Below are 13,515 nucleotides of genomic sequence, written 5' to 3' on the forward strand. Positions count from 1 at the left end.
CCTCATAATGTGTGTGGGTAAGCAGTGGTGACATAATACTATGGAGTGGGGGCCTCATAATCTGTGATGGGCAACAGTGGGGTCATCTTACTGTGTTGGGGGTTACTGGAGACCTCATAATGTGTGTGGGGGAACAGTGGGGACATAATACTGTGGGGTGGGGGCCTCATAATCTGTCAGGGGAAACTGTGGAGAAATCATATTGTGTTTGTGGTTACTGGGGGCCTATAATATGTGTGGGGGAACAGTGGGGACATAATACTGTGGGGTGGAACCTCATAATCCGTGATGGGCAACAGTGGGGTCATCATACTGTGGGGTTGGGGCCTCATAATCTGTGATGGGCAACCGTGGGGACATCATACTGTGGGGTTGGGGCCTCATAATCTGTGATGGGCAACCGTGGGGACATCATACTGTGATGGGGGTTACTGGGGGCCTCATAATGTGTGTGCGTGAGCAGTGGGGACATAATACTATGGAGTGGCGGCCTCATAATCTGTGATGGGCAACAGTGGGGTCATCTTACTGTGTTGGGGGTTACTGGAGGCCTCATAATGTGTGTGGGGGAACAGAGGGGACATAATACTGTAGGGTGGGGGGCCTCATAATCTGTGATGGGCAACTGTGGGGACATCATACTGTTTTGGGTGCCTTGAAGCAACATCATATTGTGCTGGGGGCACTGATGGGACATCATACCTTGATGGAGGCACTATAAGGTCATTCTGATTTCCACATATGTTTCTGTCCCTTAAAATCTTGTAATGATGAATCCCAGTAATCAATGTTGGAAAAATCAAAAGCCTCAAATAGGGCAATCTGCGCAGTAAAGCTGATTCTATCATCCTGTTCTGTACTTTTGATTATGATTCCTCCCATTTTGACAGGAACTGTGAATATGTGTTTATTAATAATCTTGCATCAGCTTGTAATTCCTGAGTAAATGGAAAAATACAATCCCCGGTGACTTCAGGTGCCAGGGCAGTCATCCAGTTGTAGTCGCCAGTCTGTGAGGAGACTATCCCACTGGGAATAGCATATCATCTCCGTTGCACTACTGGTTTCTCCATAGTAACGATCCCAGACAGCCTCATTTCTTTTAGAAAAAGAAATATTTCTTGGCCTGTAAGGTCAGAAAGTGATAAAACAGCTTAATAAGTCTTCAGGAATTATACCATTCTATGAGCAGGAGGCGAAGACGGTGTAATAAAGGGGCTCTGAAACTGAAAGGGGTACTACAGTTTTAGCAAATAAAGATTATTTGCTTCAACAGAGTAAAAGACCAAAAGTTTGGACGCACCTTCTCATTTAAAGATTTTTCTGTATTTTCATGACTATGAAAATTAGTTGGAGCGCCCCCAGACGCAGGGCCGCGGGGTACTCGGTACCGGTCCTCTCTGTCAGGCTCAAGGGTTGTCATGGTGGCTGGACCCGGTCCGTGACCCTGCTAAGGGGCGTCCAATAAAAGGTGATACAAGTCTGTCAAGGTTTAGTGACGCCACCTGTGGTATTCGGTCAGGGTGACCGACGCTGCTCGGGGTCCACTGGGATGATGTGATGGCAGCTAGATGGTATACCTTCCCACAGGTGAAGTATGTCCCCAGGGCTTCCCAGTGGTGTAGGTGGCGATGGTGTGAGGTGCAGGCAATAACGAGGACACATGGTTGCAGTCTCTTTACCTCTTTACTGATAACTTCAGGATCCTCAATCCAGAGCACTGCTAACAGGGCTGTCTGAGACCGGCCGGTCCGATGGGCACATCCAGAGTTCCCTTTGCAGGTGGAAATCGTTGCCTACCACTAGCGCCTGTGTGTTGTAGTGCTTCCCTGCTGAGCATTCGGGATAGTCCTCACAACTTCTCTTCTCGTTCTTTCTAGTTCTTTCTCGTTCTTTCTATTCTCCGTCCCCCAAGTTTGTTATGGCTAGGACGCACCTGTTTGACGGGTAGGCTCGGAGCTATTCTGGGACCCTAGAGATGCCCCTCTCCACGGTTGCCCCCTATGTCTGCTTAGGTGATGTAAGGTAGACAGCCAACCTATAATTAACTGTCCTGCGTTATTTGAAGTAAGGCATAAAGTAAGTTACTTCCTCGGTGTTCCGGGCACCGGCTACGCACCTCAGTAGGATGTTGCCGTTCTCGGGGCACAACTCTTACTGGCTCTCCTTTGTGCTTGTTCTCGTTTCTCACTGTCCACAATATCCTTCGCTTCGTGTCTTTTCTAAGAATACCGCCGCAAGGTAGTGCAGGCGCGGTTCCGTTTCGTTCTGTTCTTGTCGCTAAGTCTCTGCCAGGTTCCCACGCCTCACAGGGACTCCCCTGAAGTCTCCCCCGCAACACCCCCTGCCACGAGATGTTGCCTGGGCAAAACCCAGTCAGCTTCTGTTCTAACTTCCTATCCAACCCCTAGTTTTACCAGTGTGAGGAGTGACCTAGTAAATAGTGCCTTTTGCTCCCCCTAGTGGCCGGAGTGTGAAGTGTAATGTGTGCTTGTGATACCTGGTCAGATGAACTCCTTTAGTGCCATCAGACGTACCATCACTCCCCTTAGTGGCAGAGCGACACTACTGCAACGACCAGGTCTCTGGGGCGCTGCATGTACATTCACACTGAAGGCATCAAAACTATGAATTAACACATGTGGAATTAGATACTTAACAAAAAAGTGTGAAAAAACTGAAATTATGTCTTATATTCTAGGTTCTTCAAAGTATCCACCTTTTGCTTTGATGACTGCTTTGCGCACTCTTGACATTCTCTTGATGAGCTTCAAGAGGTAGTCACCGGGAATCGTTTTTACTTCACAGCTGTGCCCTGTCAGGTTTAATAAGTGGGATTTCTTGCCTTATAAATGGGGTTGGGACCATCAGTTGTGTTGTGCAGAAGTCTGGTGAATACACAGCTGATAGTCCTACTGAATAGACTGTTAGAATTTGTATTATGGCAAGAAAAAAGCAGCTAAGTAAAGAAAAACGAGTGGCCATGATTACTTTAACAAATGAAGGTCAGTCAGTCTGAAAAATTGGGCAAACTTTGAAAGTGTCCCCAAGTGCAGTTGCAAAAACCATCAAGCGCTACAAAGAAACTGGCTCACACGAGGACCGCCCCAGGAAAGGAAGACCAAGAGTCACCTCTGCTTCTGAGGATAAGTTTATCCGAGTCATCAGCCTCAGAAATCGCAGGATAACAGCAGCTCAGATTGGAGACCAGGTCAATGCCACACAGAGTTCTAGCAGCAGACACATCTCTACAACAACTGTTAAGAGGAGACTTTGTGCAGCAGGCCTTCATGGTAAAATAGCTGCTAGGAAACCACTGCTAAGGACAGGCAACAAGCAGAAGAGACTTGTTTGGGCTAAAGAACACAAGGAATGGACATTAGACCAGTGAAAATCTGTGCTTTGGTTTGAGGAGTTCAAACCACCGTGTCTGTGTGGCGTAGAAAAGATGAACGGATGGATTCTACATGCCTGGTTCCCACCGTGAAGCATGGAGGAGGAGGTGTGATGGTGTGAGGGAGCTTTGCTGGTGACACTGTTGGGGATTTATTCAAAATTGAAGGCATACTGAACCAGCATGGCTACCACAGCATCTTGCAGCGGCATGCTATTCCATCCGGTTTGCGTTTAGTTGGACCATCATTTATTTTTCAACAGGACAATGACCCCAAACACACCTACAGGCTGTGTAAGGGCTATTTGACCAAGAAGGAGAGTGATGGGGGGCTACGCCAGATGACCTGGCCTCCACAGTGACCAGACCTGAACCCAGTAGAGATGGTTTGGGGTGAGCTGGACCACAGAGTGAAGGCAAAAGGGCCAACAGTGATAAGTATCTCTGGGAACTTCTTCAAGATTGTTGGAAGACCATTCCCGGTGACTACCTCTTGAAGCTCATCAAGAGAATGCCAAGAGTGTGCAAAGCAGTCATCAAAGCAAAAGGTGGCTACTTTGAAGAACCTAGAATATAAGACATAATTTCAGTTGTTTCACACTTTTTTGTTAAGTATATAATTCCACATGTGTTAATTCATAGTTTTGATGCCTTCAGTGTGAATGTACAATTTTCATAGTCATGAAAATACAGAAAAATCTTTAAATGAGAAGGTGTGTCCAAACTTTCTGTCTGTAGTGTACTTTTCAAGTTCCTTGTGGTTTTCAAGATCTATGCTTGCTATAAAATAAAGACAACCTGTCACTTGCCAGAAATACGTTAATTTTTTTACCTGGCGTAAAAGGCCGCTGTTCTCCTGAATCCGGCGCTGTTTTTCTTTTGTTCTTGCGCCTCTCCGTTCCTGAGATATGGTCTCCTCTTGCATACACATAAATCTAGTCCTTTTTTTAGCCAAGTGGGCGTGATCCTCAGTTTTCATATGTGGGGACCACACCCAGATGGCTAAAAAAAAGCAGCATTAATACAAGGTAAAATAGATTACACATTTATGGCAAATTATTTATTTGCCATATATTGCACATAGATAAAAAATTGGATTTTTAGGCTATAGAAAAGGTACAGATTTACTTATTTTTCCAAGTGCTATGTGGCAATATAAGTGGTTTGTGTTTTTTCTTATTTTTTGAGGGGAGGGAGGTCTGGGTTGATCGTTATTGTAGATTCCCTTTAAAGGGAATTTTGCCTTAAAGGTAATTAAGAAAAAGGATCGCCTATCCTTTAGAGTGACAGCTGAGCACAGCATTCGGACTTCTCCAGGATTCGCATGGACAATCAAAGGAATGGAGTTCGAGTATCTGCACTTCCGCTAAATTCAAGATTCTGCAGAGATAATGACACTTTACTTTTGTTTACAGATCACTGCCTTGGAGACCGACCACCGCTGCTAGATAACCGAACCTGCGCAGTGAATACAAGCTCCTTACCATTGAACTTGTAAGTGTTGTTTTGAAGCTGGGCAGGATCGCTGAAGTGCGCTGTTACCTGACTATCTTCAGCACTTACAAGCTAGGTGGTCGGTCTCCTAGGCAACGAAATGTAAACAAAATAAAAGTGTTAATATCTCAAGAACCAGGGTCAGTAAAGGCGGTCGTGTAGGAGCGCTGCGGAGGCAGCCCAAGGAGTGGAGGGGGTGTCGAGTACCACCGCAGCTCCAGCCGAACACCTCCAAAGGAGGATAGAAGCAGGATTGAGTAGTGTAAATCGGTCACAGGAGCGCTGGAAGGAAGCTCTGACACCAGGTATATTTAGGTACAACACGTTTCGACCGAAGTACTGTCTTCATCCAGTATATGAAGTACCTGATGAAGACGGTACTTCCGTCGAAACGCGTTGTGGCTAAACATATCCGGTGTCAGAGCTTCCTTCCAGCGCTCCTGTGACCGATTAACACTACTCAATATCTCAAGAACGGCTGTAAGCCGTAAATGAGAGAATGTTAGAGTTGGAAGGGACCTCCAGGGTCATCGTGTCCAACCCCCTGCTCAGGATTCACTAAACCATCCCAGACAGATGTCTGTCCAGCCTCTGTTTGAAGACTTCCATTGAAGGAGAACTCACCACCTCTTGTGGTCGCCTGTTCCACTCATTGATCACCCTCACTGTGAAAAAGTTTTTGTAGGGTCTTCAAGGAGCACATATTTTGCAATCTGTTTAAATAGGACTTGTCACAGGGTCAAAAGTGTCCAGTTCTTCCTCTTATTTTTGTCCCGCTCCTCATATGAGTATTCAGTTTTTTATTTATTTTTTTCAAATCAACCATATGTTTCCAGAGATAAGGGCCTAAAGACACACCCCAGAGGATCCTGCGTGCCCCGCCCACTCGGAAAAGACCATAAAAAAAAGTGAACTAAATAAAAAGGCCCATATCTCTGGGACCTTATGGCAGATTTGAAAAAAAAAAAACAGAAAACAAAAAACGGAATTGTCAGGGGAACAGTGGGAATAAAATAAGAGCAAAAACTTGTCACTGTTGACCTGGTGAACAGTGCTCCCTAATCACTTAGAGATTAATATACACGTTTTTAATTGTTATTTAATAAAGGCTACACTTGATGGTATTTTATTAGAGCTTTACCAGTTTAGATCAGAGGGATTTACTGTGATTGTTATTGTTTTTTTATTTTATTCTCAACATAGTAGGGCTCCATCCGCAGGATAGGAAATAGCTTAGTGATCACTGGGGGTCACTATATTCCACTATTTCCAGCATTCCCATAAATAAAGTAATGGGGGGGGGGGGGGGGGTCGACCACGTACACCCCAACTCCACTGGAGAACCAGGTTCCTGTGTCAGGGTATGTGCACACGTCAGGATTTTTTCCTGACAAAATCCTGAGAATTCTGCCAGAAATCCGCGTTCTTTTTTCGCGCGGATTTCTCTCGGAATTTGCGCGTTTTTTGCGTGGATTTTTTTAGATTTTTTTTTTTTTTCCGGAATGTCCTTTTTGATAGGAAATCCGCAAAAAATCCGGAAAAAGATAGAGCATGTCCGGATTTTTTGCGGTATGCGTTTCTTTTGCGGAAAAAAACGCTAACATCTGCACAAAAAATGCGGAATGCATTCTAAAAGATAGGATGCATGATGTTAGCATTTTTTTTACCGGATTTATAGCGTATTTATGGCGAAATTCCACAAAAAAAAAACGCTAAAAATCCTGACGTGTGCACATACCCTTACAGAGCGCCATACTCAGGATTACAGGGGGTCCCAGTGATCCGAACCCCAGTGATCAGTAAGTTATTCCTATACCCTAAAGGTAAGAGATAACTTACTATTTTGGGAATAACCCTTTAACCCCTTCACAAAATGGCCCATTTCCATTTTTGCATTTTCATTTTTTTCCCCTTCCCTTCTTGCCAGAGCCATAACTTTTTTTTATTTTTCTGTCAATATGGCCATGTGAGGGCTTGTTTTTTTTTTTGTGGGACATGTTGTACTTTTGAATGACACCATTCATTTTACCATATAGTGTACTGGAAAAGGGGGGAAAAAAATCCAACCGGGGGAGATTATGAAAAAAAATGCAATTCCGACATTGTTTTTGGGGAATTGTTTATACGGCGTACATTGTGCGATAAAAGTGACCGTGTAAAATGATTCTTCTCATCAGTACGATGACGGCGATGCCAAACATGTCCAGTTTTTTAAAATTATTTTAGTGCTGAATAAAAAATCAGAAGTTTGAAAAATACATTTTTCGGGGGTTGTGTCGCCATTTTCCAAGTCCAGTAACATTTTCATTTTTTGGTCGATGGAGCCGTGTGACGGCTTATTTTTTACAGGGCGAGACAACGTTTTTAGTGATACCATTTTGGGACAGATGTGATGTTTTCATCACTTGTTCCGGCATTTTTTATGGTGTTGTAGCTACCCCCAAAAATTAAATTTTGGCTTTTTTTTTAATGTTTTCCGTTCACGGTGTTTACCGATCGGGTAAATTATTTTAATATTTTGCTAGATCTGACTTTTCTGAATGCAGTGATACCACATATGTGTAGTTTTTTTTCACTTTTCACTGTGTTTGTTAGTCCCCTTGAAGCTGCGATCGTCTGATCGCTTCTACTATGTACGGCGATGCCGCAGCACCATTTATCTGACTATAGTGGTCTTCTAGTTGTCTTTATTTTAAGCGGAGAGACTAAGGGAAAAAAATGGCGGTCCGCTTTCTATTTTGCACCTTCACGGTCTTTGTTGCTCAAAAAATGACCAATCAGAACGCAGCTTTCACGTTACCAGAGCTTTTAATGAAATGAAAGCTGATCGCTGATTGGTTTCTATGACAAACACAGATAGTTTTGATAAATGAGGCCCAGTGTCATTGTATAAAGAGTAATGGCGAGGCCTACACTATAATAGCACGCTGATATCTCTGTCATTAATAAACTATACATGATAATTGCCCAGGGATCATACAAGATGGAAAACACAAAAATGTTTCGTTTTTCCGTTGGTCACTGTCTTTGCCTACAGTCCCTAAACAGGTCAGGTCCCCGTGTGTGTGTGTTATGGTTTTTTTTTTTTTTTTTCCTCTCTCCCTTTAAACTTTTCTCTTCCTCAGCAACGTCAAGTTCAACGCCTCCTATTGGTCAGCGCATCGCCGAGCATCCCCGCTGTCACAGTCACTGTACATGACCAATCAACGTTAAGCACCTACTTAACATGCATAAATATATCCAATCCCGCTTCAGGTGGGCGCGGCTTCTCTAGTTGTTGCTAAGCTTCGGCATCTCAATCGTTACCATCCCTTGATTGGGATCTGTCAACATTCCCCGCTACGCTCCTCCCTTTGCTTTGCCCCGCCCCCTACCCTTACATAATGCTTTCCTATTGGCTACGACAAACTAAAAAACTACGCCTTTCTGTATTTCCCGCTCGCCTATTGGTTGACTTCCCCGTCCATCAGCGTATGTCAAACCAAGCTGCTTTCACCTTTATATGGACTAAGAAGTCCCCGAAGCGCCTGAACTCCTTGTAGTTCGTCCCACTTCGTCTTGTTTTGATTCGTCCCTCTCCTGCCCGGGGCGACGCGCACGGATTTCCTGAGATCTACTTTTCCATTCTATCCTATAGACATATATTTGTATAGTGAAGCATGGAGCTGAACTCTCTGCTCATCCTCCTGGAGGCGGCCGAATACCTGGAGAGAAGAGACCGAGGTATGTGCCAGGGCACCGGGTGCTGGAGCGTGTACACACCGTGCGGTAATGGTGCGCGGCCTCACTGCACTGTGCGGATAGCTGTATACCCGGCCTCTGTATACCGTGTGTGTGTGCAGAGTATATATATATACACCCTCTGTACTGTCAGTATATAGCTGTATACCCGGCCTCTGTATACCGTGTGTGTGTGCAGAGTGTATATATATATATATATATATACACCCTCTGTACTGTCAGTATATAGCTGTATACCCGGCCTCTGTATACCGTGTGTGTGTGCAGAGTGTATATATATATATACACCCTCTGTACTGTCAGTATATAGCTGTATACCCGGCCTCTGTATACCGTGTGTGTGTGCAGAGTGTATATATATATATACACCCTCTGTACTGTCAGTATATAGCTGTATACCCGGCCTCTGTATACCGTGTGTGTGTGCAGAGTATATATATATATATATATATACACACCCTCTGTACTGTCAGTATATAGCTGTATATCCGGCCTCTGTATACCGCTGTGTGTGTGCAGAGTATATATATATATATATACACCCTCTGTACTGTCAGTATATAGCTGTATACCCGGCCTCTGTATACCGCTGTGTGTGCAGAGTATATATATATACACCCTCTGTACTGTCAGTATATAGCTGTATACCCGGCCTCTGTATACCGCTGTGTGTGTGCAGAGTATATATATATATATATATATATATATATATACACCCTCTGTACTGTCAGTATATAGCTGTATACCCGGCCTCTGTATACCGCTGTGTGTGTGCAGAGTATATATATATATATACACCCTCTGTACTGTCAGTATATAGCTGTATACCTGGCCTCTGTATACCGTGTGTGTGTGCAGAGTGTATATATATATATATATACACCCTCTGTACTGTCAGTATATAGCTGTATATCCGGCCTCTGTATACCGCTGTGTGTGTATATATATACACCCTCTGTACTGTCAGTATATAGCTGTATACCCGGCCTCTGTATACCGCTGTGTGTGTGCAGAGTATATATATATATACACCCTCTGTACTGTCAGTATATAGCTGTACACCCGGCCTCTGTATACCGTGTGTGTGTGCAGAGTATATATATATATATACACCTTCTGTACTGTCAGTATATAGCTGTATACCCGGCCTCTGTATACCGTGTGTGTGTGCAGAGTATATATATATACACCCTCTGTACTGTCAGTATATAGCTGTATACCCGGCCTCTGTATACCGCTGTGTGTGCAGAGTATATATACCCTCTGCACTGTCAGTATATAGCTGTATACCCGGCCTCTGTATACCGTGTGTGTGTGCAGAGTATATATATATTACACCCTCTGTACTGTCAGTATATAGCTGTATACCCGGCTTCTGTATACCGCTGTGTGTGCAGAGTATATATACCCTCTGCACTGTCAGTATATAGCTGTATACCCGGCCTCTGTATATATATATATATATATATATATATATATATATATATATATATATACACCCTCTGTACTGTCAGTATATAGCTGTATACCCGGCCTCTGTATACCGCTGTGTGTGTGCAGAGTATATATATATATACACCCTCTGTACTGTCAGTGTATAGCTGTATACCCGGCCTCTGTATACCGCTGTGTGTGTGCAGAGTATATATATATATACACCCTCTGTACTGTCAGTGTATAGCTGTATACCCGGCCTCTGTATACCGCTGTGTGTGTGCAGAGTATATATATATATATATATATATATATATATATATATATATATATATACACCCTGTGTACTGTCAGTATATAGCTGTATACCCGGCCTCTGTATACCGCTGTGTGTGTGCAGAGTATATATATATATATATACAACCTCTGTACTGTCAGTATATAGCTGTATACCCGGCCTCTGTATACCGCTGTGTGTGCAGAGTATATATATATATATATATATATATATATATATATATATATATATATATATATATATATATATATATATATATATATATATATATATATATACACCCTCTGTACTGTCAGTATATAGCTGTATACCTGGCCTCTGTATACCGCTGTGTGTGCAGAGTATATATATATATATATATATATACACCCTCTGTACTGTCAGTATATAGCTGTATACCTGGCCTCTGTATACCGCTGTGTGTGCAGAGTATATATATATATATATATATATACACCCTCTGTACTGTCAGTATATAGCTGTATACCTGGCCTCTGTATACCGCTGTGTGTGCAGAGTATATATATATATATATATATATACACCCTCTGTACTGTCAGTATATAGCTGTATACCTGGCCTCTGTATACCGCTGTGTGTGTGCAGAGTGTATATATATATATATACACCCTCTGTACTGTCAGTATATAGCTGTATACCTGGCCTCTGTATACCGCTGTGTGTGCAGAGTATATATATATATATATATATATATATACACCCTCTGTACTGTCAGTATATAGCTGTATACCTGGCCCCTGTATACCGCTGTGTGTGTGCAGAGTGTATATATATATATATATACACCCTCTGTACTGTCATGATATAGCTGTACACACAGTGTTTCCTGGATACAGACACTTTGCACTAATATGCACTGTGTAAACATGTTAGGAGCACATGCGCTACTTTGCATGTTATTCCATATTGTTTCTTTATATTTGTGTATAATATATATATATACACGCACTTTGCTGTCTGTGTACATGTACTGTCAGTATATCCCTGCTCTGTGCGATCTGCACACATATACATGTAAACACCACACACACCACTTTCTAATTTGTATGTTATTTATTTCTTTACATATGTGTATATATATATATATCATTGTTATACATAGAGGTGTGTGTGTGTATATATATCTCCATTGGTGTCTCCGTATATGTACTGTGGTGCCGTGAGGATGTCGCTCTGCACGTTCTGCGCCATCTTGATGCACTTTATTCTAAGTGTATATTTAGCACTTTCATACTATTTTTTTGTATGAACATGTGCATAAATATCTTATTAGTTTATTATATACCGTATATATTTGCATTTATATGTAACAATTTCTATACAGTGCTGTCTGTCTACATCAGTACCGTATAGCTATATATACGGTGCGTCACTGGTGTATATACAGGCTTTGCACACATTGTGTATATATATAATGGCGCAGGTTGCGTGTTCTCACCAGTGCGGAGGATCTTGCAGTGACAGTATATAGTCGCCACGGTACAGATATGTGCAGAGTCCATATATTCCGCCATTATTACAGATATATATATTGTGCAGAGGCAGCGCTGCACGCCCGTCACGCGTGCACCATGGCGGCGTGTGCGGCTCCGCACGGTACATGTATGTGCTGTCACTCTGGGACCTGCTCCTGTCAGCACTGAGATCACCGCTGTCAGAGCAGCTGACACATGCAGGAGGGGAGCTCAGCCCTGAGAGGAGGAGGCTGACACATGTAGCAGAGCTGAGTGTGTTTGCTTTGGGATTCCATTGTTTGTGCAGCCAGATAACCTCCTCTTATCTGCTGTTCCTATGGAGATGGCACATAACACACTCAGGGCAGCCGAGTTCACACACTCACATCAGCTGCAACCAGGGGTTCTGCTCAGGAGCAGCAACATGATGGGCTCTGCTGCATTCAGAAGCTCGCGTATTGCGCAGCCGCCAGCTCCGCTACAGCACATAGTCAGCCTCAACTATGCAGCGTGTGACATGCTCCAAATTCAACACCTCCACATCTGCAGCCCGCTCTGCCATTACTGCCGCGTCCACAGAATCCGCGCTGCGACATGCACAAATAATCGATTTCAAAGCCGCGTACTCAGCTCTGCTACATCCACAAACAAAGCCAGCGACTCCTGTCTGTAAATGCACAAACAAACGCTAGTAAAGCCACATACTCGGCTCTGCCACATCCACACACAAGCTCCTCGTAATGCCGCATACTCGGCTCTGCTACATCCACACACAAGCTCCTGTAATGCCGCATACTCTGCTCTGCTACATCCACACACAAGCTCCTGTAATGCCGCATACTCGGCTCTGCTACATCCACACACAAGCTTCTGTAATGCCGCATACTCTGCTCTGCTACATCCACACAAAAGCTCCTGTAATGCCGCATACTCGGCTCTGCTACATCCACACACAAGCTCTTGTATAGCTGCATACTCGGCTCTGCTACATCCACACACAAGCTTCTGTAATGCCGCATACTCTGCTCTGCTACATCCACACAAAAGCTCCTGTAATGCCGCATACTCGGCTCTGCTACATCCACACACAAGCTCCTGTAATGCCGCATACTCGGCTCTGCTACATCCACACACAAGCTCTTGTATAGCTGCATACTCGGCTCTGCTACATCCACACACAAGCTCTTGTATAACTGCATACTCGGCTCTGCTACATCCACAAACAAGCTCTTGTATAGCTGCATACTCGGCTCTGCTACATCCACACACAAGCTCCTGTATCGCCCTATACTCGGCTGTCACACAGCTCTGCTTGGTATGTGACGCTCAGCTCTGCTCCATCTGTATGTTGTTGCCACTTTTAACCCCTTCACCCCCTCTCATTGCAGAAGCAGAACACGGCTACGCGTCCATTCTACCCTTTGACAGTGATTACTCCTTGAAAAAAACCAAAGCAGCCTCACTATCTAGAAAATCCCAGAATAACAGGTAACTGGAGAAGGCCCGGGAGGGAGGTGCTGGGCGGACGCCATCTTTCGTGCCTGGGCTTGGCTCTGTTTTGATTCCATATAAACATTGCCACGCGTACACCATGCCTGCGAGCCGTCCCCGCCATCACTGTCACTCCTGCCGTCCCCTCTCCTCGCATACATCTGTACTGCTGCGTGCTCCACACAGCT

The 13,515-nt window shown here is 43.9% G+C and overlaps 1 protein-coding gene across 1 annotated transcript in view; it reads left to right on the forward strand.

The window, feature by feature from the left end:
* The first annotated feature begins 8,349 nt into the window (after positions 1-8,349).
* Positions 8,350-13,515, forward strand: part of MXD4 (MAX dimerization protein 4) — an 85,734-nt gene continuing 80,568 nt past the window's right edge. Inside the window, exons 1-2 of the mRNA XM_069744876.1 lie at positions 8,350-8,611; positions 13,225-13,324. Coding sequence (XP_069600977.1) covers positions 8,548-8,611; positions 13,225-13,324 — 164 coding nt within the window. The 5' untranslated portion in view covers positions 8,350-8,547. The remainder of the gene's footprint in view (positions 8,612-13,224; positions 13,325-13,515) is intronic.

Source organism: Ranitomeya imitator, chromosome 1 (assembly GCF_032444005.1).
Source record: "Ranitomeya imitator isolate aRanImi1 chromosome 1, aRanImi1.pri, whole genome shotgun sequence".
Classification (NCBI taxonomy): Eukaryota; Metazoa; Chordata; class Amphibia; order Anura; family Dendrobatidae; genus Ranitomeya; species Ranitomeya imitator.